This window comes from Oncorhynchus mykiss, chromosome 16, assembly GCF_057628025.1.
Source record: "Oncorhynchus mykiss isolate SJ-2025 chromosome 16, ASM5762802v1, whole genome shotgun sequence".
In the NCBI taxonomy this organism is placed as follows: Eukaryota; Metazoa; Chordata; class Actinopteri; order Salmoniformes; family Salmonidae; genus Oncorhynchus; species Oncorhynchus mykiss.
The window spans coordinates 23,932,969-23,958,173 of record NC_143037.1 but is presented as its reverse complement, the minus strand read 5'-3'; the positions used below and the strand labels follow the sequence as shown (position 1 = coordinate 23,958,173).

Sequence of the window (25,205 nt, the reverse complement as noted above, 5' to 3'; positions counted from 1 at the left end):
GAGGATGGATGCTACATGCTAGAATTTAGCGGGCTCTCACCCCAAGTTCCTTAAACGTTCTCACGGTGTTCTTCACGAGGTAGTGTGTCGCACTTTCACCTAAGAAAAGAGAACAGAAGAGGAGAGAGAATCTTATTTGGGGTTGTTTGTCCTGACTAAGATGATCAACCTCGGGGGCTGTATGTAGTAGTCTCAGTAGTGCCGATTTTGGGATCAGTTTAGACTTTTAGATGACAATGAATTAGAGTACATGGACGTTGGGAGCTGACCCTAGATCAGCACTACTACTCTGAGAAGCTTCATACTTATGGCCCCAGGTCAGAACATTAGAATAAAAAAGGTGATATTGGGCAGCATTACAGTTTACGATTTGCAGAGCTCCTCGAAGTCTTTATCTAGTAAAAGCCGCAGCACAGAAAATAAAAATATCTAACAACGGTTCGTACCGTAGGCGGCCACTCCCTTCTCAGTGCGTGTGAGCAGGTATCGGAAGAGCTGCTGCGTGTACTCGGGCTCGGCCATGGGCTGGCTCAGGCTGTGGACAAAGATGGCCGCCCCGCTGTAGGCCTCCAGTACGGGGCTGAGGAGACGCTGCAGGAAGACAAAGAACTCCTGGTGCTCGGGGGACAGGCTCACCTGTGGACACACACCACACATAGCAACTGGTCAGAGATGTATTTTTTTTAAAGTTTGACACAGCTCAGGATTGTTGTGGACAAAACAGCAGCACAAACACTGGACCTGGTACATAAAGGTGTAGGCAATATCAGCGTGTGTAAGGGTGTATGTAGTATGAGTTTGTAATGTAAGGGTGTATAAGTAAAGGTATAATTGCAGAATAAGAAAAGGGCTGCATCCTATTCGATATGGATAAAAAGTAATATCACAATAAATTGACACATTTTGCTCGATAACGATACAGCAGTTACTTCCTATTATCGTCAGGGCTCTAGACTAACTTTTTCCAGTGCCATTTAGTAGTAAGACAAGAAAGAAGTTGAATATTTGAGCTAACATGATCAGGGAAAGCATGACTGATGTGTAACTTGTCAAAATAGGATCCAGAAGGATTCGATTTCTTTCTGGCTCTTTAGAGATTCATTTGCCTGCATCTTTTTTTGTGCACATTGGCCTAGGCTATTTACCACCTGATTGGCCTAGGCTATTTACCACCTGAAGAAGTGGGAACTAAAAACACATTAGCTAGATAGAGTGAGTGAGAGCCGACAGCTCAGCGCCGACGCGTCATTCAGGGCAAGTGGCCGCTTCCCAGTTGTATTGACGCTTTGCTACATTTTCTTTGAGTAAAGCAACTCCCGTATTCAGCTATTTCAGTCTCTTTTGGTGCTGTTAGAGGGGCTAGCCCTCAATTTTCTCCAGTTGTGCGTGATAGAATGTGCAGAATTGGAGCGTGCTCAAGGGCTTCAGGCAGGTGAGTGAAGGACAGTGTGCGACTGCAGCACATACTGGGAGGTCCTGGCAGCTTTAGCCCTCTTGGGTGCTGCCATAGAGTTACATAAGTACTGCCCCACCCAAGAAGCCTCAAGGTCATTGGCCCCAGATAAAATGCACATCTCTCCGGTAGCTTTGATTGAACTGAACTTCAGATTTGTTTATCACTTCTTATTCAGCTGGCTGAAAAGTCATCATAAATGTTTATTTTTGCATGTAAAAATACATATAAAAATATAATAATAATAAATAAAATATTAGCACTGCGGCAGCTACTGGGCAGATACTTTGTCGGCAGCAGATTAATGTACAATCCACGTGTATGGTGTCGTGTGGGCGAGCGGTTTGCCTATGTCAGTGTTGTGAACAGAGTGCCCCACGGTGGCAGTGGGATTATGGTATGGGCAGGTATAAGCTACGGACAACGAACACAATTGCATTTTATCGATATCAATTTGAACACGTAAAAATACCGTGACGAGATCCTGAAGGACATTTTTCTTTAAGGTATCCGTGACCAACAGATGCATATCCATTTCCAGTCATGTGAAATCCATATATTAAAGCCTAGTGATCCTGTGTAGCTCAGTTGGTAGAGCATGGCGCTTGCAGCGGCAGGGTTGGTGGTTCGATTCCCACGGGGGACCAATACCAAAAAAGTACTGTATGTCGCTCTGGATAAGAGCGTCTGCTAAATGACTATGAAAGAAGTTCTTTACATTTTAGACTAATTTCCTCATATGAACTGTAACTCAGTAAAAATAAAATATGCTATAACAAAAATATAAAATGCAACACATACACCACATGGACATAAGTATGTGGACACCTGCTCATCGAACATCTTATTCCAAAATCATTAATATGAAGTTGGTCTGACTTTGCTGCTATAACAGCCTCCACTCTTCTGGGAAGGCTTTCTACTAGATGTTGGAACATGCTGCATCCATTCAGTCACAAGAGCATTAGTGAGGTTGGGCACTGATGTTGGGCGATTAGGCCTGGCTCGCAGCCGGCCTTTCAAGTCATCCTAGAGGTATTCGATGGAGTTGAGGTCAGGGCTCTGTGCAGGCCAGTCAAGTTCTTCCACACAGATCTTGACAAATCATTTCTGTATGGACCTTGCTTTGTGCACCGGGGCAAAGTCAAGATTTCCCTTCACTGGAACTAAGGGGCCCGAACCATGAAAAAAAACAGCCCCAGACCATTATTCCTCCTCCAAACTTTACAGTTGGTACTATACATTGGGGCAGGTAGTGTTCTCCTGGTATTTGCCAAACAAATATTAGAGAACGTGTTTCTACTGCTCCAGAGGCCAATGACGGCGAGCTTTACACAACTCTAGCCGACGCTTGGCATTGCGCATGGTGATCTTATGCTTGTGTGCGGGTGCTCAGCCATGGAAACCCATTTCATGAAGCTCCCGGCAAAAAGTTCTGATGTTGCTCCCATAAGCAATTTGGAACTCCGTAGGGAGTGTTGCAAACAAGGACAGATTATTTTTATTGTGTGTGTCTGTCACCAGATCGCGACCCAATTGAAGACATGAGATCCTGGAGCGGTGCCTGAGACTACGTTTTCCACCACCATCAAGAATACACCAAATGATGGACTTTATCTTGGAAGAATAGAGGAGTTGCATCCATCCAATAGAGTTCCAGATACAGTGCCTTGCGAAAGTATTCGGCCCCCTTGAACTTTGCGACCTTTTGCCACATTTCAGGCTTCAAAACATAAAGATATAAAACTGTATTTTTTTGTGAAGAATCAACAACAAGTGGGACACAATCATGAAGTGGAACGACATTTATTGGATATTTCAAACTTTTTTAACAAATCAAAAACTGAAAAATTGGGCGTGCAAAATTATTCAGCCCCCTTAAGTTAATACTTTGTAGCGCCACCTTTTGCTGCGATTACAGCTGTAAGTCGCTTGGGGTATGTCTATCAGTTTTGCACATCGAGAGACTGAAATTTTTTCCCATTCCTCCTTGCAAAACAGCTCGAGCTCAGTGAGGTTGGATGGAGAGCATTTGTGAACAGCAGTTTTCAGTTCTTTCCACAGATTCTCAATTGGATTCAGGTCTGGACTTTGACTTGGCCATTCTAACACCTGGATATGTTTATTTTTGAACCATTCCATTGTAGATTTTGCTTTATGTTTTGGATCATTGTCTTGTTGGAAGACAAATCTCCGTCCCAGTCTCAGCTCTTTTGCAGACTCCATCAGGTTTTCTTCCAGAATGGTCCTGTATTTGGCTCCATCCATCTTCCCATCAATTTTAACCATCTTCCCTGTCCCTGCTGAAGAAAAGCAGGCCCAAACCATGATGCTGCCACCACCATGTTTGACAGTGGGGATGGTGTGGTCAGGGTGATGAGCTGTGTTGCTTTTACGCCAAACATAACGTTTTGCATTGTTGCCAAAAAGTTCAATTTTGGTTTCATCTGACCAGAGCACCTTCTTCCACATGTTTGGCGTGTCTCCCAGGTGGCTTGTGGCAAACTTTAAACGACACTTTTTATGGATATCTTTAAGAAATGGCTTTCTTCTTGCCACTCTTCCATAAAGGCCAGATTTGTGCAATATACGACTGATTGTTGTCCTATGGACAGAGTCTCCCACCTCAGCTGTAGATCTCTGCAGTTCATCCAGAGTGATCATGGGCCTCTTGGCTGCATCTCTGATCAGTCTTCTCCTTGTATGAGCTGAAAGTTTAGAGGGACGGCCAGGTCTTGGTAGATTTGCAGTGGTCTGATACTCCTTCCATTTCAATATTAATCGCTTGCACAGTGCTCCTTGGGATGTTTAAAGCTTGGAAAATCTTTTTGTATCCAAATCCGGCTTTAAACTTCTTCACAACAGTATCTCGGACCTGCCTGGTGTGTTCCTTGTTCTTCATGATGCTCTCTGCGCTTTTAACGGACCTCTGAGACTATCACAGTGCAGGTGCATTTATACGGAGACTTGATTACACACAGGTGGATTGTATTTATCATCATTAGTCATTTAGGTCAACATTGGATCATTCAGAGATCCTCACTGAACTTCTGGAGAGAGTTTGCTGCACTGAAAGTAAAGGGGCTGAATAATTTTGCACGCCCAATTTTTCAGTTTTTGATTTGTTAAAAAAGTTTGAAATAGCCAATAAATGTCGTTCCACTTCATGATTGTGTCCCACTTGTTGTTGATTCTTCACAAAAAAATACAGTTTTATATCTTTATGTTTGAAGCCTGAAATGTGGCAAAAGGTCGCAAAGTTCAAGGGGGCCGAATACTTTTGCAAGGCACTGTACTGGTAGAATTTATGCCAAGGTGCACTGAAGCTGTTCTGGCAGTTTATGGTGGTCCAACACCCTAATAAGAAACTTATATTGGTATATCCTTTATTTTGTCAGTTACCCGTTTATCTATTGTACTACCTAAGATTGAACTACATAGGATGGGGGAAAGAAGAAGAAGGAAAAAAAAGAAGTGTCATTTTGGACATCCAAGCCAACTGTCTGTGGTGATCGTTTTCCAAAGGTCAGTGTGGCTGACTTACTTTGAGGTAGCGGTCCCTCTGCTCCTCTGCAAAGTCGCTGTCCTCGTCCTCCTCATCACTCCTCCATGACAGGGGCTCAGGGAACTTCTTAGGCCATGGCTCCTCGGTGGGGCTGGGGGTCAGCTCCTCCTGGTCCTCCTGGATGAATACACGGACACACACAATAACACAAAACGTGCTTGCACACACGGTTCAGAACATTTGCTAGAAAATTCAGTTAAATATAAGCATTTTCAAATCAAGATTTCATTTGAGCCTGAAGACCTTGTTTTTGGCATTTTTGCAGCCGGACAGCATTCCTTGTCATGTAAAACTCACCTCAGCCACATACAGAACTCCATACTGGATCAAACGGCTGACAGCATCGTGGAACACCTGATAGATGGTCTGACAGGGCTGGAGATGGAGGAGACAAAAGGTCACTATCGAGAGAGAGACACACAATACAGATATTGAGGTAAATAAAGTGTAGATCCCACATTGATACAGCTTTCACCCTGGATGAACATGTTGCTTAACGGTCCCCAATATAGCACATTTTCCCTTTCTGCTCTAGTGACTAGGGTGTATCCAGATTTTCATATCGTCCTCATTCCGGGATTTACAGTATTACCGTCTTAGTACACAAGGGGAGCTAGAAATTAAGGAAAAAAAAGCCCATTGAACCCATTTTACTAGAGAATTTCCAGAGACTGCTAGCTAAATATGCTAATGAGCAAAAATGAAGATAAATGGCAAAGACAAGCAATCCAGCTCAAAGTTAAAGTATTCGTGGTTTACAGCCCATTTTCAAAATGGACTTAAGACATGCTTATTCCCCTCACCAAACTACACACAAAACCCTATAATGACAAATTTAAAACATGTTTTTAGACATTTTTGCAAATGTATTGAACATGAAATACAGAAATCTCATTTACATAAGTAATCGCACCCCTGAGTGAACACGTTGTATTACTAGCTTTGGCAGCAATTACAGCTGTGAGTCTTTCTGGCTAAGTCTTCATGCGCTTTTCACACCTAGATTGTGCCACATTTGCCAATCATTATTTTCAAAATTCTTCAAGCGCTGTCAAATTGGTTGTTGATCATTGCTAGACAACCATTTTTTTAGGTCTTGCCATCAATTTAAGTAGATTGAAGTCAAAAGTAACTCAGCAACATTCACGGTCTTCTTGGTTAAGTAACCATAGTGTAGATTCGGCCTTGTTTTAGGTTGTTATCCTGCTGAAAGGTGAATTCATCTCCCAGTGCCTGATGGAAAGCAGACAACCAGGTTTTCCTCCAGGATTTTGCCTGTGCTTAGCTCCATTTTTGTCCTGAAAAACTCCCCAGACCTTTTCGATTACAAGCATACCCATAACGTGACGCAGCCACCACTAGGCTTGAAAATATGGAGAGTGGTACTCAGTAATGTGTTCTATTGGATTTACCCAAACATAAAACTTTGCATTCAGGATAAAAAGTTCAGCTTTGCCATGTTTTGCAGTATTACTTTAGTGCCGACATTGGGAAAAAGTAAAAGGGGGTTTTGCCCATATGTGCAGCCCTATGTTGCACTCAAATGAGTGCTGGAAATGCAGAAATCTATGAAAATTATTTTTGGTTGAAGTTTGATTGAACAGTATAAAACAAAATCAGAGAGAACAGTATGACTTGTGTGGCTGGAGTTTTTTTAATCCTTCCTCTGACACCGCCTGGTATAGAGGTCCTGGAAGGCACGGAGCTCAGCCCCAGTGATGTACTGAGCTGTATGCACTAGCCTCTGTAGCGCCTTGTGGCCGGAAGCCAAGCAGTTGCCATACCAAGCGGTGATGCAGTCAGTCAAGATGCTCTCAATGGTGCAGCTCTAGAACTTTGAGGATCTGTGGCCCCATGCAGAATATTTTCAGCCTCCCGAGGGGGGAGTCTTTCAAAGCATTTCATGGTTACAGATGTGAGTGCTAACCGAGCAATAGTCATATAGACAGGTTACCTTGTCGTTCTTGGGCATAGGGACACATTTTTGTTGAGTTTGGACGTTTACAAGCGAACGTGAACAAGACACATTGTGCAAATTAACAAAGTTGACGTATGCTTGTCTGACAGAAAAACAGCACCAGCATGTGTTCACGCTGTCTGTGCAGAGACTGAGTCGCTAGGGCAATGAGCCAATCTGCTCTGCTTGGAGAAGGGCCGAGAACAGAGATGAGAGAGAAAACGCAAGGAAATCAAAATCACTGTGGCAGCTGTACAGATAACTCGTGCAAAGAGCTTTGACTTCTCAAACACAGCAGAAAGCTAACACTATAGGATGTCTCCTTATTAATTCAGCCACTTACTTAGCTTACAAGCAAGTTAAACCAAATACCAGCTCCCTCTTTCTCCCATTGTGCCATTTACAAACAAACACTTGACTGGCTCAACTGTCCTGGGGAACTATGTTAAGCTTCATAACGTAAACTAATGTGACAGGTGAAATGAAGAATGCAATCTGCTTTATCTCCTAAGGTATTACACAAGTTGACTACAGGTATTAACTTAAAGTAGCTACAAATATTTCACATTTTATTTGAAAAAAATAATTCAAAATAAATTGTTTTGATGGTATTGAAAAACCATCCTGTGGCCATTTCCAAATACCCAGGTATACCACCAAAGCCTACTCCTGAATCAAGGAAAGTGCTTTATCTTCCCCGCTAGATGGTGCAGTTGTATCATAGTTATATCAAAATGGTAGAAAACACTGGTTTGGCAGAACAGAAATACTGCACAAGCAGTCTCATCTGTTCCATTTAGCACTTAAAGGAAAACCTTGAATTTGTTTCGTTAGTCCATTGTTGATATAGTCCCAAAATGTTTTGCCTGTCAGCAATCAAGTTAAGACACACAAGTTATATTTCTTGAAAAGTTGATCGCTGAAATTCAAAACATTTTGGGACTATATCAACAGTGGACTAATGAAACAAGTACCAAAATAGTTTTGGGGTGTAAATTTCTTATGTACACATTTTGAACAACATTGCGAGAGAATAACTAAAACGGAGTGGCTGTTCAAGAAGTTGTGTGCGTAAAGTAACATGCGCAAGAATGTTACAAGGTTGTTAAGTGCACGGGATAGGTGTACTGGGGTGGAAGAAGTGACTGACCGGTGCAACCGCCACTTCATTGGTGAGGAAGTGGGAGAGGCCAGCGGCCTTCCGGATCAGTCTCTCCTGACTGAGGAGGATGCTGGGCCCGCCCTGCTCCCCCTCCACCTCAGATGCCGCCTGTTCCCGTAGCAATGCCAGAGCACTGCATGCTGAGAGGGCAACATTTTTTACATTTTTAATTACAACAAAAAAAGGGTAGACAGAACGGATGGTGAGATGACAAAATTAAACCGATGTTGAGACATTGATGAAAATAAATGTACATTAGTGGAGGAAATTCAATATATTAAAGTCATGTCTGCAAAAAATTCTACAAAAAAAAAAAAAAAAAAAGAGAAAAGAAATCTGAACAGAATCCAATAGGGGGACTTGGCTGAAACACACAATTGGGAAAAACGGATGAATTGGTGTACTTTATTTCACTCAATAGGTTTCCCCTATGTCAAAACACAGCGGCGGTGTCAGTACCTATGATGGCGTCCGAGATAAAGACATGGAAGAGGCCGTTGCTGTAGAAGTTGAGCTCGAACAGCGCCGGCACCGTTTTGCTCGGGGCGATGGTGAACTCCGTGTTGCGGTTGGTGCTGGTCACGTGCACACAGTTGTCCAGGAGGTGGAGAGCGTGCATGACCACGTCCTCGGAGTTGCCGGAGAAGCCCAGGTCAAAGTCCCGTGACAGGATCTCCTCCTTCATGTTGAAGAAGTCCTCCACCAGCTTGGACAGCGCAACCCCCTGGAGCAAAGGGGAGACACACAGACGTGGTGAAAAATAATACTTCCAATGTTTATTCATTAAATACTTCCAAATGTTCAATCTATACTTCCACAATGTTCATTCAAACTGAGGATAATTAAGCACTAATACCGAGTATACTTTGAGTAGCAATGTGTAATTGTATTGACAATTTAAAAGGGTAAAATCCACATTATGACATTATCATACCCAGCTAGGTGTAATTCCTTTTTTACATAAATCAACAAAGACAAAATTAAAACCTGCAATGATTGGCTCATCTCAATGTGGGTTATGACTCAAGGGCCTCAAATTGGGAAGAGCCAATAAACAGCAGTCAAGGCAGATTCAAATTATTGTTGTTGATGTCTGTTAGCAGGGAGTTAAGCGTTAAGCGCATCAAACCGTGAATGGGGATCAATCACTTTAATGCAAGGCCTTGAACCAAAACGTGATCGTTGGATCTTATTCCTGTGAAAAGTAGGGCTGCTTACCTGTCTGTGTCTGTAAAGGAGCAGACAGGCTACAATGTGGGTGGACATGACCGCTGAGGACTTGTTAGCCGCTGTAGGGGGGGGGGGGGAAACAGAGATGACATGTTATCTGACCAGGGTCACAGTCAGGAAGCCCAGATGGATGACCGAGAGAAAGGACAGTAAACAGTGAGCGACTGTCTCTAAATAACATGAGTGTCAGCTGGAGCTAAGACAGGTCAGGGCCTGTATTCCTAAAGCGTCTCAGAGTAGGGGTGTTAATCTAGGATCAGCCTGGCCTTTTAGATCATAATGAACACAATTTCATGGACATTGGGGACCTGACCTTAGAACAGTACTCCTACTCTAAGACACTGAATACGGGCCCTTGTGAAATTAGTCCTTTTGAACTCTCAACTAAGCAGACGAGATGTCACTTCTTGAAGTGAGATGGAGCTCTATAAAAAGGTGGAAAATGTGTTAGGGTTTGTGATTTCTATATTGTTCTAACAAAAGGGGACAAAAAAAAGGGTTGCAAGATAAGACTGGGAATAGGCTGAACATGATAAAGAGGGAGAGAGAGCGAAAGACAATTAGACGTGAGGGAGAGAACTAGACGCAAGAGAGAAAGAGCGTGTGGGTTTACAAAAGGCATCATTTAAATAATACAATACAGTACAATCTGACCACAGAGAGGGTGTCTTCAGTGCTTAATCTTGGGTTTAATGTCAGCCTGGGTGTAAAACATTTACAACTGCAGCCACTGATACTGCAATTCCCCCCCTGACCAGATCCTCTATCCTCCCCTCGCTGGGATTGGCTGAGAACAACATGCCATATGGCTCCGTAGCAGCTGATTGGCTGACACGAATAGGACTAGCTGAGGAGAATGCCCCTGAATGAAGCTAGGGAGAACCGGTTTGTTTTCAGACCACAGCACAAAGCAGATTGTTGTCGGGGGATCGTGAAAAATGACGTTCTAAGGTCATATCCTTCAGTATAGGATTTGTTTAGTAAAAAAGGGGGTGCTCTTGGTGAGAGGAGTGATAAGGAAAGTCAAAGTGCAGTAAGCAGATAACAAGAGAACAAATGTGAGGGGGACTAGATAAGTGGATATTATATGAATAACACAGGAAATATACTTTCTACAAATGCACACATTTACAGGTACATAAGAACATGTGTTATATTAATAAAATAAAATAAAATAAATTGGATGAAGAAAATGCCCTTACGCTAGACAAAGTCGTGGGCTGAAGGGTGCGCTACTCTAAACCAATTATCTGTATCTGAAAATGTCATGGGATGCATTTGAACCATCATTTGCTTACACTTTTCGTTGGTGGCCCCACTGACGGTGCATGTGGAGAGTGGCTTCAATAAATGACTACGTTTGGACTATAATAAAGTGCGCATATATATATATATATATATATTTTTTAATGCGTTTGTAATCCCTCCAGGAATTGAAATTGCCACCGTGGTGTTGCTAGCACCTTGCTCTTACCGACTGAGCCACACAAGACCAACATAGGACTAAGGCCTATAAGAGGGGGTGTTATCGTTACTTACTGAAGAGTACGTGCTTGGCCAGGTTGGCGATGACCTGTCTTCTCCAGGGTTCGTCCGACAGGTCCCTGGAGTTGGGCTGCTCCTCCTGCTCGCCCTCAAACTGGGCCTGATCTGGCCTGAACCAACACACAAAGGGAGGGGGTGGGGGGGAAAAAAAAATCAGCACACACACACAAATCAATTCTTAAAGCTTTAACAAGAGCAAGGTATTGTGTTTCACTTGAAAACAGAATAAGACTTACATGGAATCAGCACTATGTCCATAATGTGTATGTTAAATGTTTTATGATGTGGTGGTATGTGAGCCGTTGAACATATTTACTTCCCACTTGGGAATAAAGTTCAATTCAATCCAATGGAATCACGTAGGCCTGGTCCAAAAGACAGTGTGAATGTGTACATACTGTGCATCGATGATGGTGGGCACCAAGGTCTGTTCCAGGGAGAGGGTGGGGGGAATATGCCGACTTCTTTGTGTGTCCAGGTACTCCTTAAGGACACACAAAAAGATAGGGCGACATCTCGCATGAGTAATTGGCAGTGAGCAAAATAAACCGATTTCAAATCGATTGAAAAAGGTGAAGGCATGGCGTCACGCCGACCCTTGAACAACAGTTGACTATTTAACAACAGTTGACTATTTAACAAGTTGACTATTTAACAAGTTGACTATTTAACAAGTTGACTATTTAACAAGTTGACTATTTAACAAGTTGACTATTTAACAAGTTGACTATTTAACAAGTTGACTATTTAACAAGTTGACTATTTAACAAGTTGACTATTTAACAAGTTGACTATTTAACAAGTTGACTATTTAACAAGTTGACTATTTAACAAGTTGACTATTTAACAAGTTGACTATTTAACAGTTGAACTCCTTGTTAAATATTCACCTGTTTGTAACACACATTAACGTTTCCGATGATAAAATTCCCTATGAAATCGTGCTGTAGATTGAGTTGTACAGTATTTCTTTGCACAGATGGGGGCTGGGTTTCCCGATAGCGATGGAACTTAGGCTAACGAGTGTTTGGACGATGCGTCATTCCTACAACGGTTGAAGACCGTGCATTTCCCAAAAGCCCACGGAGAGAACGTTCCCTAACTGCTTCGTTACTTCACAATACTGACAGGGAGAGAAATCACCTACAGTGCCTTCAGAACCTATTCACACCCTTCGACTTAATCCATCTTGTTTTGTTCCAGCATGAATACAAAAAGGAGATACTTTTCCCCGTTCAGCCATCTACACAATACCCCATAATGACAGTGAAAACATGTTTAACAATTGTTTGCACATTTATTGAAAATGAGAAGCGTCTGTTTTTCATTTACATACAATACCATTCAAAAGTTCGGGATCACTTAGAAATGTCCTGGTTTTTGAAACATTTTTGGTCTGTTGCTTTTGTCCATTACAATAACATCAAATTGAACAGAAAGAGTGTAGACATTGTTAATGTTGTAAATGACTATTGTAGCTGGAAACGGCAGATTTTTTTATGAAATATCTACATAGGCCCATTATCAGCAACCATCACTCCTGTGTTCCAATAGCACATTGTGTTAGCTAATCCAAGTTTATCATTTTAAAAGGATAATTGATCATTAGAAAACCCTTTTGAAATTATGTTAGCACAGCTGAAAACTGTTGTCCTGATTAAAATAAGCAATAAAACTGGCTTTCTTTAGACTAGTTGAGTATCTGGAGCATCAGCATTTGTGGGTTCAACTACAGGCTCAAAATGGCCCGAAACAAAGAACTTCCTTCTGAAACTCATCAGTCTATTCTTGTTAATAAATTAAGGCTATTCCATGTAAGAAATTGCCAACAAACTGAAGATCTGGGACAAAACTGTGTCCTACTCCCTTCAGAGAACAGCACAAACTGGCCCTAACCAAAATAGAAAGAGTGGGAGCCCCCGGTGTACACCTGAGCAAGAGGACAAGTTTGAGAACCAGACACCTCATAAGTCCTCAACTGGCAACTTCATTACATAGTACCCACAAAACACCCATCTCAACTTCAACAGTTAAGAACTAGACACGAATGTACTTGTCCCCTTCTAGGCCAGCGTCCCGGAGATGTCCCCCCCCAAAAATTGCACTGTCATTATGGGGAATTGTATGTAGATGGGTGAGGGAAAATCAGACTAACAAAATGTGGAATAAATGAAGCGGTACGAATACATTCTGAAGGCACTGTATATGGCTGCGAATATTAAGGCAGGTAATTCTAACACTAACCCTTGGTTATAATAATGCACTAAAATCACAGATGTGGCACATCATTGCACACAAATGTATTGAAGGAAAAATTACACCGTAGCCTACAATAAGCAAAATACACTGTTACAGTACCATTCTGTATCAAGAATGGGTGGTGGCCGATTCTTGATACACAGGAAAATGTTGAGCGTGAAAATCCCGCCAGCATTGCGGTTCTTGACACATTCAAACCTGTGCGCCTGGCACCTACTACATTACCCAGTTCAAAGGCACTTTAATCTTTTGTTTTGCCCATTCACCCTCTGAATGACACAAACAATCCATGTCTCAGTCCATCGATGTCTGTCTTAACAAGCGATATCAATAAGGGATCACAGCTTTCACCTGGTCAGTCTCATGGAAATAGCAGTTGTTCCCAATGTTTTGTACACTGTGTAGAACATGAACTGTATTATTTCAATATGATTTAAATATATAGGTCTAAATAGCCAATACTTGTATTTATCTATTAAATGCAGTCATCTCGGTTTGCACTTGAAGCATCTTTCAACCCTTCCCTCGTTTGAAACAATTGCAAAAGCATTGGTTACTTTATTTGTAGTCAATTTCATTCTGAAGTTATCAGCATTCAGAGACAGATAAACATCTTGATTCCATGTTTAGTGGAGATCTTCTGTGTAAAGTGCCATGGAAAGGGGGGGGGGGAAGCATCTAATGCTGTACTTAGCCGTTCTACGAGTGGTCTGAGGAAGTAGGTGAATAAGCGTTTTCCAGCGCAACTTAAGTAGCAATGGTTTTGAGCAACAGCTTGGAGATTTCTAAAATGTTCCTATGAAGGTTCTAACAATGAATTTAGCCTTAAGATGCTTTAGGAAACTGGGTCTAGTACTCGTGTGACAAATTTCACCCACAATGTTTCAACAACCTTTCCACAAATCTGCCCCACTTACACAATAACTTTCTTTAGGAAGTATTTAAGACGAATTTCATCTCCTCTGTGAGTGGATAAGACTGGGACGTGTTCATTAGGCACCCCACGAAAGACGACGGACTGAAACAGGTAGGGACTACCTGGCCTTATCCACTAACAAATGCTAATTATCGTTTTCTATATCGTGCCCTTAACACGACTCTGGTGTACTTTGCAATGGGAGTTAGTTGACTTTTGGTAGGTTAAAAGAGGGAGTAGGCTAGTTGACATTTTCAAAGGTCCAGTTAACATAGGAGCTTCACGGAGGGGGCTTGTGTTAAGGTCTCGCTCTCAGTCCTCACTTTCAGAGAGAACGGCTGGGTGAAGTCCACTCTCACACAGCCGTAGTTCTTCCGCAGCATCCGTAACACTCCGCACGCGACACCCCACAGACTCTCATTCTTCTTCGGCTTCCCCTGAGGATTGTAGACAGATATATAATTCACACATAGCTCTATGGTTATATACAGTGCCTTGCGAAAGTATTCGGCCCCCTTGAACTTTGCGACCTTTTGCCACATTTCAGGCTTCAAACATAAAGATATAAAACTGTATTTTTTTGTGAAGAATCAACAACAAGTGGGACACAATCATGAAGTGGAACGACATTTATTGGATATTTCAAACTTTTTTAACAAATCAAAAACTGAAAAAATGGCCGTGCAAAATTATTCAGCCCCTTTACTTTCAGTGCAGCAAACTCTCTCCAGAAGTTCAGTGAGGATCTCTGAATGATCCAATGTTGACCTAAATGACTAATGATGATAAATACAATCCACCTGTGTGTAATCAAGTCTCCGTATAAATGCACCTGCACTGTGATAGTCTCAAAGGTCCGTAAAAAGCGCAGAGAGCATCATGAAGAACAAGGAACACACCAGGCAGGTCCGAGATACTGTTGTGAAGAAGTTTAAAGCCGGATTTGGATACAAAAAGATTTCCCAAGCTTTAAACATCCCAAGGAGCACTGTGCAAGCAATAATATTGAAATGGAAGGAGTATCAGACCACTGCAAATCTACCAAGACCTGGCCGTCCCTCTAAACTTTCAGCTCATACAAGGAGAAGACTGATCAGAGATGCAGCCAAGAGGCCCATGATCACTCTGGATGAACTGAAGAGATCTACAGCTGAGGTGGGAGACTCTGTCCATAGGACAACAATCAGTCGTATATTGCACAAATCTGGCCTTTATGGAAGAGTGGCAAGAAGAAAGACATTTCTTAAAGATATCCATAAAAAGTGTTGTTTAAAGTTTGCCACAAGCCACCTGGGAGACACACCAAACATGTGGAAGAAGGTGCTCTGGTCAGATGAAACCAAAATTGAACTTTTTGGCAACAATGCAAAACGTTATGTTTGGCGTAAAAGCAACACAGCTGAACACACCATCCCCACTGTCAAACATGGTGGTGGCAGCATCATGGTTTGGGCCTTTCTTCAGCAGGGACAGGGAAGATGGTTAAAATTGATGGGAAGATGGATGGAGCCAAATACAGGACCATTCTGGAAGAAGACCTGAGACTGGGACGGAGATTTGTCTTCCAACAAGACAATGATCCAAAACATAAAGCAAAATCTACAATGGAATGGTTCAAAAATAAACATATCCAGGTGTTAGAATGGCCAAGTCAAAGTCCAGACCTGAATCCAATCGAGAATCTGTGGAAAGAACTGAAAACTGCTGTTCACAAATGCTCTCCATCCAACCTCACTGAGCTCGAGCTGTTTTGCAAGGAGGAATGGGAAAAAATGTCAGTCTCTCGATGTGCAAAACTAATAGACATACCCCAAGCTGATTTGTTAAAAAAGTTTGAAATATCCAATAAATGTCATTCCACTTCATGATTGTGTCCCACTTGTTGTTGATTCTTCACAAAAAAATACAGTTTTGTATCTTTATGTTTGAAGCCTGAAATGTGGCAAAAGGTCACAAGGTCAAGGGGGCCGAATACTTTCGCAAGGCACTGTACTTATAGCAAATACATACACATTTAGGGTGGTATTCAGAGATATTCCCCCAACTACAAAACATACGCCAACACAAATCCAACACACAGAACCCATCTCACACACACACTCCTTTGCCTGCCCCGCCCGCAAACACACGTCCGTACCAGCTGCTCACTGTTGTAGTTGCCCTCGAGGATGCGGTCATAGGAGATGCCCACAGGCACCACCATCACTTCGGGGATGACGCCGTTGCACAGCGCGTCCACGACGATGGAGAGCATGCCGGCGCGTGCCGGGGAGGGCTTGCCGCTGCGAGAGCGCGTTCCCTCCAGGAAGACCTCCAGGAACTGCTGCTGCCTCAGCAACTCCTCTGTGTACTAGGGGGGGGGATAGATTAGCAATATGATAAATTAGCTGTTTTTGAGCCATGCTTACATGGGTTTCATCTACTCATCTAGAACTAAATTGCCAAATTCTACTCCCGGGTGCACAACACACACCAGAACAATGGACAGCCAAGTGCAACCTAGTGCATCTGACCAGAAAACCAGCTGACATTTGTTAATTCTGACGATTCTGTGTGTTGTATTGGTGCAAGTAGCCACCACTCGTCGGCACCCGGCAGGTGGTCCCTATAACACACAGAGGCAAAAGCAAGAGATGCAGCAGCCCCCTACTGTGGTTAACCGACCACAGTTATGGTGTGCGTGAGCTTTTGTCCCCATTCTGTAATAAATGCAGTGTGTTCCAACTGGTCTACAGCTTCGGGACAGTGTAAAGGCTTTAGGGGAGCGATGCTTTGGCTTTAAATAGTCCCGTGACATTTGACAGAGCTGGGAAATAGACCCCATCACGAAACAAGAGATGCAATGATGCCAGTGGCCCTTGTATTTAGTCAGTTATTTTCCCTGCACAATTGCTTCCTCCCGGGTCATTAGATAAACAACCAAGCCCTCAGACTACCCTACTGTAACAAAGTCTGATTCAACAGCAATGTGTTGGTGTGTCTTTTAAAAATTATGACCATGCATTAGCCAAGTAGCCTATGGAGGCTTTTGCCCTCATGCTTTTGCATAACTCACATACAGTACCAGTCATAAGTTTGGACACGCCTGCTCATTCAAGGGTTTTTATTTTTTAAATATATTGTAGAACAATAGTGAAGACAAAACTATGAAATAACACATTTGGAATCATATAATAACCCCCCCCCCAAAGTTTAAACAAATACAAATGAATGTTATATTTGAGATTCTTCAAAGTAGCCACCCTTTGCCTTGACAGCTTTGCACACAACCAGCTTCATGAGGAATGCTTTTTCAATAGTCTTGAAGGAGTTCCCACACATGCTGAGCACTTGTTGGCTGCTTTTCCTTCACTCTGTGGTCCAACTCATCCCAAACCATCTCAATTGGGTTGAGGTCAGGTGATTGTAGAGGCCAGGTCATCTTATGCAGCACTCCATCACTCTCCTTCTTGGTCAAATAGCCCTTACACAGCCTGAAGGTCTGTTTGGTCATTGTCCTGTTGAAAAAACTAATTGTATCCCCACTAAGTGCAAACCAGATGGGATGGAGTATCGCTGCAGAATGCTGTAGTAGCCATGCTGGTTAAGTGGGCCTTAAATTCTAAATAAATCGGTCACCAGCAAAGCAGCCCCACACCATCACACCACCTCCTCCATGCTTCACGGTGAGAAGCACACATGCAGAGATCCTCCATTCACCTAATCTGTGTCTCACAAAGACACAGCGTTTGGAACCAAAAATCTCAAATTTGGAGTCATCAGAACAAAGGACAGATTTCCACCGGTCTAATGTCCATTGCTCGTGTTTCTTTGGCCCAAGCAAGTCTCTTCTTCTTATTGCTATCCTGTGTTAGTGGTTTCTTTTCAGCAATTCGACCATGAAGGCCTGATTCACGCAGTCTCCTCTGAACAGTTGATGTTGAGATGAGTCTTACTTGAACTCCGTGAAACATTTATTTGAGCTGCAATTTCTGAGGCTGGCAACTCTAATGAACCTCTGCAGCAGAGGTAACTCTGGGTCTTCCTTTCCTGTGGCGGTCCTCATGAGAGTTAGTTTCATTATAGCCCTTGATGGTTTTTGCAACTGCACTTGTAGAAACTTTAAAAGTTCTTGACATTTTCCACATTGACTGACCTTCATGTCTTAAAGTAATGGACTGCCATTTCTCTTTGCTTAGTTGAGCTGTTCTTGCCATAATATGGACTTGGTCTTTTATCAAATAGGGCTATCTTCTGTATACCCCCCCCTACCTTGTCACAACACAACTGATTGGCTCTAGCGCATTAAGGAAATAAATTATACAAATTAACTTAAGGCACACCTGTTAATTGAAATGCATTCCAGTTGACTAAAGCTGGTTGAGAGAATGCCAAGAGTGTGCAAAGCTGTCATCAAGGCAAAGGGTGGCTACTTAGAAGATTCTCACACACACACACACACATACATATACATATATATATATACATATACATATATATACATATATATATATACATATACATATATATATATACATATACATATACATACATATACATATACATATACATATACATATACATATATATATATATAAATATTTTTTTTTTTAAACACTTTTGGTTACTACATGATTCCATGTGTGTTACTTCATAGTTTTGATGTTTTCACTATTATTCTACAATGTAGAAAATAGTAAAAATAAAGAAAACCCGGGAATGATTATGTGTCCAAACTTAGCTGGTACAGTACCTCCATACTTCGTTTCACGTGTTCAAGTATCCATCCCCATTTTTAAAGAGCATGTCTCTTCCAATTACCAAAGATATTTACAATTATTTAGTCTTATACAGCCATATCAACGGCAAATTTATCTTGTGACTCGCACATACAATTTATAGGAGCCTAATATTAAAAATAAATAAAAGCTCTGGAGAAGTGTCAATGTGATACGTAAAGCTATTTAGGCTTACATGTTAGGGCTGGGCGATGTATTGAATTCATTTGATACATTTGAATGTATATTTTAGCTCAATGTTCCAAATGCCCGTATCGCAAAAATCAAGATTTTAGCCACAGACTTGTGCTAGCTGTCTCATCTGGTTTACAAAAAATGTGAAATAAGCATAAAAAAAGGATTTGGTAAATCATTATCATTCTGAGAAATGTGTATCTCCTTATCTAGGTAGGCCACTTGATTACAATATTTAAATAAGTATAACAGGCTGGGTTGTCCAACAGTTGGAGACAGACAGGAGGGTGTATTCCTAACAGTTCAACTGTTCTATCTTGTTAGCAAAGCAAATAAATCCAAGTTGGTGGGACTTCAAATATAAAAGATTAGCTGGCTACTCACTAGCACGTGGGGCTTGTGGTTGGGAGACCCGTGTTCATTTTCTATAATACCCGCTACAAGAAGTTAGTCATTATTAGTGGAGGTGCATTGTGCATGGTTCTGGTTAAATTTGTAACAAAAATAGCATTTTCATAGACTTGAAAGCCAAAATCAGTGACTATTGCAAAAAAGCAGGTTAAACTACTTTCATAAAATAAAATTATTAGTGGATCTTATGGTTGTGGAAGGCTTATCATTAGCCTAGGTATACTTTTACATTTTATTTTATTATTCCTGGCTGTTTGAAATGCAGTGTATTGATCTTTAAATTGTGCAACAATGCTTATTTTTTTAAAAACGATACATACCGTAAATGGAGATGATTTTTAGGCCATATGGCCCAGCCCTACTAAATGTTGATGCCAACTAGAACATTGTGGACTGCAAACACGCCAACCATGTTAAGCAAATCTGGATGCATTTCACTGTATGCCATTTAATAAACAGTATCAACCCACAATGTCCTAGGTCGAAAACATTCCTTGCTCTCCAGCCAAATTAGAGTTGATGATAACAAAGACCCCCAATAACCTACACAACTTGAGACAAATCGCATGCAGTATTTAGCCTCGGAGAATATTTATTGGCCAGTGAGTGGTCAAGCCCTTCACACCTACAATTTATTTATTAATTCATCAAAACCCAGACCTTTCGCATCACTGCCAGCTATTGCGCCCATGATTCCCGCTGTGATAATAGCATAAATATTTCCGACACACCCACCTCACAGCGCTGTACGGCTGCGCTACGATTGCGTTAGGTTTGTTAGCTAGTGCCAGTTTAGCCAGTGTGGCCGATGTGAAATGGCTAGCTAGTTAGCAGTGGTGTGCGCTAATAGTGTTTCAGTCGGTGACGTCACTCGCTCTGAGACCTAGAAGTAGTTGTTCCCCTTGCTCTGCAAGGGCCGCGGCTTTTGTGGAGCGATGGGTAACGATGCTTCGTGAGTGACTGTGGTTGATGTGTGCAGAGGGTCCCTGGTTCGAGCCCAGGTTGGGGTGAGGAGAGGGACGGAAGCTATACTGTTACACCAGCATATCCACATTTCACCAAACATAGTATAATAGACTAAAGCCATTAGCAGAGCCCCAGAGGCACTTTACACTAAGACAGAAGGACACACGCACACATTCCTTTTCTCTCATGGACAGATACACATAGTGCTCTGTCAGGCTAATAAGTACCGTAAAGGGGATACCATTATCCTCTGTAGACTTACTACATATAATAGAGATCTGTACAAGACATCCTTCTTTCCGTCTGGCGTCTCGTCGAGTTTTCGCCGAATGAAGAATCCTCCCAGTTTACGTATCAATGTGCTGAAAAAAATAAGCAAGCCCAGTCGTTCACTGAAATAATACAGTCTAATAAGAACTAAACCAATCCTGCATCTGGATGGCATATTTCAAACAACTCTAATGGCTAGGCTAGCTCAATAACTTCCACATTGCACAGGTGATTTGAAATGCATTTTCTTCCAAGTGCAGATCTAGGTTCAGTTTCTCCTACCTTGATTCTAACCTCATCCATTATCAGACCTGAGATCAGCTTCGACCAGGTAGTGCTAGGCAGTTAGGCACAGATTTAGGGGTAACTTACCTTTCCAAAATCATTAGTCGAAGGGGACGGGCGGACCAAGATCAGCAAAACTGATCTAGATCAGCATCTAGATGGGTCTTCTTCCAGTTGAAGGCTCACCTGAATATGGGGATGTTGAGGTTGTTGCCGGCGGCGATGTGGGGGGCCTTGATGTTGTGGCAGAAGAGGATAAAGGTGATGAGCAGGTAGTCGATGTGAGACTTGTGCACGGGCAGGAAGACAAGGGGAGCGTTGTACTGCAAAACACAGACAAAAAAAACAACAATTTAGGCCATGGTTGAAAGGGCATGGTGTTCACCCATAAAATTGATTATTTTATTCAATAGAGAACTGCATCCGAAAAACAATAGTCCAGACCCTGGGTCTCGACCATATATACAGTGTACTCAGAATCCTTCCCTTTTCCCCACATTTTGTTATGTTACAGCCTTATTCTAAAATTGATTAAATATATTTCTCAATCTACATACAATACCCTATAATGACAAAAAAAAACAAAAAAAAACAGGATTGTGTCGAGGTACAGATCTGGGGAAGGGTACCAAAACATTTCTGCAGCATTGAAGTTCCCCAAGAACACAGTGACTCATCATTCTTAAGTGGAAGAAGTTTGGAACCACCAAGAGTTCCTAGAGCTGACCGCCCAGCCAAACTGAGCCATCGGGGGAGAAGGGCTTTGGTCAGGGTGGTGACCAAGAACCTATGGGTCACTGACAGAGCTCCAGAGTTCCTCTGTGGAGACAGGAGAACCTTCCAGAAGGACAACCATCTCTGCAGCACTCCACCAATCAGGCCTTGATGGTAGAGTGGCCAGATAGAAGCCACCCCTCAAGCGGGCTGTCGTGCCTGTCACTGGAGTATGCCAACAGGCACCTGTAGACTCTCAGACCATGAGAAACCAAATTCGCTGGTCTGATGAAAAGAAGAGCCACGCCTGGAGGAAACCTGGCACTATCCCTACTGTGAAGCATGGTGGTGACAGCATCTTGCTGGGGGGATGTTTTTCAGCGACAGGGACTGGGAGACTAGTCAGGATCGAGGTAAAGATGGATGGAGCAAAGTACAGAACGATCCTTGATGAATATCTGCTACAGAGCGGTCAGAACCTCAGACTTGGGCAAAGGTTCACCTTCCAACAGGACCACAACCCTAAGCACACAGCCAAGACAGCGCAGGAGTAGCTTCGGGACAAGTCTCAATGTCCTCGTGGTCCAGCCAGAGCCCAGACTTGAGCCAGATCTAACATCTCTGGAGAGACCAGAAAATAGCTGTGCAGCGATGCTCTCCAGCCAAACTGAGCGCTTGAGAGGATCTGCAGAGAAGGGAGAAACTCCCCAAATACAGGTGTGCCAAGTTTTTAGCATCATACCCAAGAAGACTGAAGGCTGTAATCGCTGCCAAAGACGCTTCAACAAAGTACTGAGTAAAGGGTCTGAAAACGTGATAACTGTTTTTGTAATTTCCTAAATTTGCAAACATTTCTAAAAACCAGTTTTTGCTTTGTCATTATGGGGTATTGCGAGTAGATTCACAAGGGGGAAAAAACAATTTAATCAATTTTAGAATGGCTGTGATGTAACAAAATGTGGAAAAAGTAAAGCGGTTTGAATACTTTCCTTATGCAGTGTACGTACACACAAATATAAACTCAACAGGTAAAGTGTTGGCCCCATGGTTCATGAGCTGAGATAAAATATTCTACATTTTCCATCCTCAAAGTTAGCTTATTTCTCAAATTTTGTGCAAAAATTTGTTTAGATCCCTATTTGTGAGGATTTTAGCATTTGTCGAGATAATCCATCCACCTGACAGGTGTGGCATATCAAGATGTTGAAAAAAAACAGCAGGCTCATTACACAGGTGCGCCTTGTGCTGGGGACAATAAAAGGCCACTAAAATGTGCAGTTATAATCACAAACATTGCCGCCGTCGTCATTTTAGAGAATTTGGTAGTACGTCCAACTGGCCTCAACGCGTGACCACGCCAGCGCAGGACCTCCACATGCGGTTTCTTCACCTGTGGGATCATCTGAGGGGAGGTGGGGGGGGGGGGGGCTGAGTAGTATTATTGTCTGTAATAAAAGCTCTTTTGTGGGGCAAAACTCATTATGATTGGCTGGGCCTGGCTCCCAAGTGGGTGGGCCTGTGCCCAGTCATGTGAAATCCATGGATTTGGGCCTTCATGAATTTATTTAAATTGGCGGATTTCCTTATGAACTCAGCTAAATCTTTTAAATTGTTGGGTTTATATTTTGGTTTAGTATAAAGCGAACAGACTGAATTTCCATATCTACCCTCTCTGATAAAAAAATAATAATAATCTGGTCCAGTTTGCATTGTGAATTTTGTGAGCCTCCCAATTTAAAATTGACATAGAAACAGCCCCTCAACATTGATTGAACTGGGTTAGAGGAATAGAACGCCGCGGATCTGGAGATTAAAATGACGAGGGTGTCAAGATGACGTTGATTGACCCAAAGCGTGGAAACGCCTAATGTTACCACCTGCCAATGCTGAAATATGGAAGAAATACAACCAAGAGTAGGGCGATCTAAACGGTCACAACAAACTGAAATTATTATTTAAACACTTAAGTACAAGCACATTAAAGGTTGTACTATTGTAGAGAACAATCTATTGCTTATTTGTATGTGATTCATATTGACAAAGGCTAAAGAAAACTAGGTTTAGACATTAATTTAGTAGCACCCTCTTGAATTTACCCAGATTTTACTACATAATTTACTACTATAAAAAAAAGGATAAGTTCAGGAAGTTAGACGTTTCCTAACTCTGGAAGTAGTCAACAGTACTGGCCAGGGGAAATTATAATCCATGGTTTGGTTCTTTAAACAGCCACAACAAACCTCAGCTAACTCTAGCCATCAATAGCTAACAATCAATGGAAGTGATAGGGGCAATCAATGATGGTTCAAGGTGGTAATGGTCATCTAAACATCACCTTAGGTTTAGCTGACTTGACATAAGACTGAAGTAGCTTTATCCACACACAAAAAAAAAAACACGGTCAAGGTAACATTGAGGAAGCTCTGACAGAAAGGGTCCCATGAACGACCAGGACTAAGGTTTGAATGGTTTAGTGAAGCAATACATTTATATAATTCCATGAACCATACAGTCAACACACACCAACATTTAAGGTAAACAACTCAAAATTCCATAGTGTACCTTTAAATGACAAATGTTACAGATCATGCATAAAATGTTGATCTAGCAAAAAGTTATTTACATATTCCAAAACATGGAAGACATTCTTCACGCTGGCGCAACAGTATCATGCCAGCAGTATAAAGTGTTAGCGGTGATTCTAACCTCCGTAGCAGCTTTCTTCACCATCTCCAGCTGGCCTTTGTGGATCTGGATGCTCCAGAAGAAGCCATTGAAGAGCTTGAGAAGAGCCCATCCCGTCAGCCTGAAAGATAAAAATGTACAAGTATGGCTCCTTCAGTGGCATTGTCACCTGCCAAAGTGGTGTTTTATTTATTTTAGCAACTTTCGTTGTAACGGGGACAAAACGGCATTCTTCATTTGAGCACTGCTTACATTGATTAGAACTAGCATTTGAGGATTGATACAAACATGTGTTATCTGATTGGCAGCAATATCCATAGACAAAACCATACATTTGTTTGAAGATAACCACACATTTTCAGACTTATCAAGGACATTGTGATTCCTAAACCACGACGTCGCTGATTTTCAATTATTTCAAAAGGCCGGTGGGAACCCTGCCAGCGCCAAAGAACATTACAATACAGTGCCTTGCAAAGTATTCGGCCCCCTTGAACTTTGTGACCTTTTGCCACATTTCAGGCTTCAAACATAAAGATATAAAACTGTATTTTTTTGTGAAGAATCAACAACAAGTGGGACACAATCATGAAGTGGAACGACATTTATTGGATATTTCAAACTTTTTTAACAAATCAAAAACTGAAAAATTGGGCGTGCAAAATGATTCAGCCCCTTTACTTTCAGTGCAGCAAACTCTCCAAGAAGTTCAGTAAGGATCTCTGAATGATCCAATGTTGACCTAAATGACTAATGATGATAAATTACAATCCACCTGTGTGTAATCAAGTCGCCGTATAAATGCACCTGCACTGTGATAGTCTCAGAGGTCCGT

At 42.0% G+C, this 25,205-nt stretch overlaps 1 protein-coding gene across 2 annotated transcripts in view; it reads right to left on the bottom strand.

The window, feature by feature from the left end:
- The window catches only part of gpam (glycerol-3-phosphate acyltransferase, mitochondrial), a 45,862-nt gene that overhangs the window by 4,206 nt on the left and 16,451 nt on the right, over window positions 1–25,205 (bottom strand). For both annotated transcript variants that reach the window (XM_021565307.3, XM_036946572.2), the window contains exons 7-20: window positions 24,392–24,491; window positions 21,158–21,294; window positions 20,679–20,778; window positions 16,225–16,437; window positions 14,411–14,524; window positions 11,311–11,396; window positions 10,907–11,022; window positions 9,356–9,426; window positions 8,597–8,861; window positions 8,126–8,277; window positions 5,316–5,393; window positions 4,998–5,135; window positions 447–636; window positions 41–99 (exon numbers count right to left, since the gene is read on the bottom strand). In XM_021565307.3, the coding sequence (XP_021420982.1) occupies window positions 41–99; window positions 447–636; window positions 4,998–5,135; window positions 5,316–5,393; window positions 8,126–8,277; window positions 8,597–8,861; window positions 9,356–9,426; window positions 10,907–11,022; window positions 11,311–11,396; window positions 14,411–14,524; window positions 16,225–16,437; window positions 20,679–20,778; window positions 21,158–21,294; window positions 24,392–24,491 (1,819 nt within the window). The remainder of the gene's footprint in view (window positions 1–40; window positions 100–446; window positions 637–4,997; window positions 5,136–5,315; window positions 5,394–8,125; window positions 8,278–8,596; window positions 8,862–9,355; window positions 9,427–10,906; window positions 11,023–11,310; window positions 11,397–14,410; window positions 14,525–16,224; window positions 16,438–20,678; window positions 20,779–21,157; window positions 21,295–24,391; window positions 24,492–25,205) is intronic.